This window comes from Fukomys damarensis, unplaced genomic scaffold (assembly GCF_012274545.1).
Source record: "Fukomys damarensis isolate Sample0158 unplaced genomic scaffold, DMR_v1.0_HiC HiC_scaffold_12, whole genome shotgun sequence".
NCBI classification, from domain to species: domain Eukaryota; kingdom Metazoa; phylum Chordata; class Mammalia; order Rodentia; family Bathyergidae; genus Fukomys; species Fukomys damarensis.
The window spans coordinates 44,850,755-44,853,848 of NW_022900924.1; the positions used below are offsets into that span (position 1 = coordinate 44,850,755).

General features: G+C 58.8%; 1 protein-coding gene across 1 annotated transcript; it reads right to left on the minus strand.

Moving 5' to 3' along the window:
* Positions 1 to 926: 926 nt before the first annotated feature.
* Positions 927 to 3,094, minus strand: Fam43a (family with sequence similarity 43 member A; the record flags this gene model as incomplete). Its single annotated transcript, XM_010624553.2, has 1 exon — positions 927 to 3,094. A coding segment is annotated over one exon (1,221 nt), but the record flags the coding sequence as incomplete, so codon positions are not given.

Sequence of the window (3,094 nt, forward strand, 5' to 3'; positions counted from 1 at the left end):
CAGGCCCTAACGTCCTTAGGTGGACATCAAATATGTTTAAAACTATTTCCCACCCACTTATTACCTTTTCTTTTTAAGAGTTTTAGCCCTCAGCCACTCCCACTAATGAGGAAGAAGTTCTTCCACCCTCTGTTGCTCTGTTCCAGAAAATTCCAGATTCCTCGGGGTCTCTGGGTCCGGCTGCTCTGAACAAGCTTGTGATAAAAAGATAACAGTGGCCTGAGGAGACGGGAGTGAGCTCCACGTCTGCGACATGGGGAAGGAGGCCAGAAGGGGCAAAGGGAAGAAGAATTTGCAGAGACACAGTTTTGGCAGCTTCAAACTGACGGGGTGGAGCCCAACTCCAGACATCTGTTTGGAGTTTACAGCAGAAACAAACAGGCAGGAAGCATGAAAACGCTACAGCAACACGCACACCCGACCGAGCTCCCAGGGCTCCTCTCCACCCTGTTCTCTATACCTGTCCACCCCGGCGCGCCTGCACGGTGACACCATGACTCCTGCACGCAGAACTGGAACTCACAACTTCCCCGGGCTTGCTATTCCTTCCCGGAGAAGCAGAGACGGCCCTGCTCCTCAGAGAGGACTTCCTCTACTCTCCAGTCCCTTTCTAAGGCTGCCTGGCTGTTCAGAGAGGAAAACACGATGTTGCAGCTTCCTCCTTGACCACAAGGATGACACACAAAACCTCGACAGACTCAGAAGTCCTTCTGCCATAAGCACAGGTCTGAGGGTGGGAAACAACTCCTTCTGGCCTTCCCCAAAATTAAATTTTTTAAATTAAATCCAAGACCAGAGAACATTTCCACACACACAAAGTGAGGAGCATGGAATACCCTGAGGGGCAGGTCCCAGACAGTGCGCAGAGCTGAGCGGGACCTGGGGCGAGACACACTGGCCCCTCAGCCACCTCAGCACCACGCCCCAGGCGGCAGCTGCAGACACTCACCTGCCGTGTGACAGTCTCCTCTTTATTGTGGCCCCCACGGCGTGCAAGAGAACCAGAACCCCGCTACTCAAAAAATAACAAAATGTTTTATCCACATTTCCATATATACAACTGAACAACATTTTACATGTTTCTTTTGCACAGCAAAAGAGATATAAACATTCAGCTCTGAGAACACAGTTATGTACACCAAAAAAGTCGAAAATACTTCATAACAGTGCAAAAATATTTTACACAGCATCACGGAGTGAGGTCTTTGGGGAAGGAGGAAGGTGTGTGTTTCTAAATGAAAACTCCTTTTTTGAAGATATTAGATGTCTAACTGTAAACAAAATGCAACTTTCTTTCATAACCCACCGCCAAACAATTATCTGAGGAATTTGGCAATTTTTTCAAGAGTCTTGAGTCGGAGGTAAACAGCCCAAGCTCTTGCACCAAAAAGAACTGGGGATTCGGGATGGGATTAAAGCCTTGATGTTGTGACAGCGATTTTTTTTTAAAGGACACATCAATGACAGCGCAAGATGGCTCCCAGGGAGGGGGTCGCAGGAAGTTAAACCTCCCCGCTGGCCCAGCTGCCTCACAAACAGGAAGCTGGCTGCCGGCCGGACTTTCCCAGTTGCTCGGAGGACTCTCCTCACCCCCACCCCAGAGGGTTTCCCTCTCCTTTGGAGTTTTCCTCTTGCATTTCCCCACATGCCGAAGAGCAACCTGAGCCACCTCAAACGGAGCAGCCAGAAGTGTTGGGGCGCCCCAGGTCGGGAAGGAAGCAGCCACTGGAACCCCAGCCCTAGGCGCCCTCGAGGGCGGGGCGCCCCGTTTCCCCTTTCCTTGGGCGGGAAGGGGAGAGGGAGGTTGCTGTGACCACGTTTGGGGAGTCGCTGTCGGGTACCAGGGGCGCACAGCATAGTCCATGCCAAGTGCTCAGTCCGAGAGGGGCGCGTCGGGGCTGGGGCTGGCACCGCCGTCGGTAGAGCCAACCGGGCTCTCGGCGGTGGCAGAGGGGGCGTCGGGGCCCCCGCCCTCGATGGAGCTCTCGCTGCCCGTGCTCTCGCCCGACAGCAGGCGCGTCACACGCAAGTCCGCCTGCAGGGCGCGCACGTCGTTGCCGAAGCTGAGTTCGCCCAGGTCGCTAATCAGCTGCGACAGCTGGGCCTTCAGGTCGGAGGAGGCACCCTCCCCCGGCAGTGGAATCGACGTCCCGGCCCCGGCGCCCAGCGCCTCCTCGCGGCCATTCTGCACCGTGTCCAACAAGTCGCCGCACTCCGCGCGCATGGCTGCCACCAGCGCGCCCGGCCCCTCGGACCCCTCCTGGTCTGGGTCCAGCTGCGACGTGCGGTCCCCCGCATCGTCCTCCTCTTCGTCCTCCTCCTCCAGGCAGGCCTCCAGGGGCTCCTCCTCCCCGTCCTCCTGCTCCTGCTGCTCCCCGAGCAGGTCCTCAGTGATGGAGCCCAGCTTGGGTGCGCTGCGGCTGCGCTCCACCGGCGGCTTGTAGCAGCAGGGTCCGTGCAGCAGCAGCTTGCGCAGTGGCACCAGGGGAATCGTGTGCGCCCCCACCAGCTCCTGCTGCTGGTGGCGCGCGTCGTCCCGCCGCTTGAGGCGCTTAAACTCCGCCAGCGCGTTGGCCGACGTCTGGTACAGCAGCAGGGCCATGGCCTGCGCCTTCTCCGGCTTGGACACTAGCACAGCGTGGCAGCGCAGCATCACCGCCTTGTGCTTCAGCTCGTGCCGGTACACCCAGGCGAAGACCTTGGGCAGCCGCGCGTCAGCCACGCAGTAGGTGACGCGGTGCAGCAGGTAGAGGTGGCCCGGGCGGCGGAGCGCGCGCTCCTCCGCGTGCACCATGCGAATCCCTTGAGCGCTCACCGTCAGCTTCATCTTCGTGCCCTGGCGGCCCGCCTCGCTCTTGCTCCAGATCTTGCCCACTGCCAGGTCGGTGCAGCCGTCGCCGCGCGCCTGGATGGTGGTGGCGTTGCCCAGGTAGAGCACAGTGTACGTAGGGTCCTCGCTGGTGATGTGTAGCTTCTTGCGCTTGGAGCGGAACATGCTGCCCACACGGCTGAGCGCGCCTTCGGGGCAGGCACGCGCCAGCGAGCTGAGCGCAGAGTAGTGCAGGCTCACGGCGTAGCCCTTGGGCTTGGACGC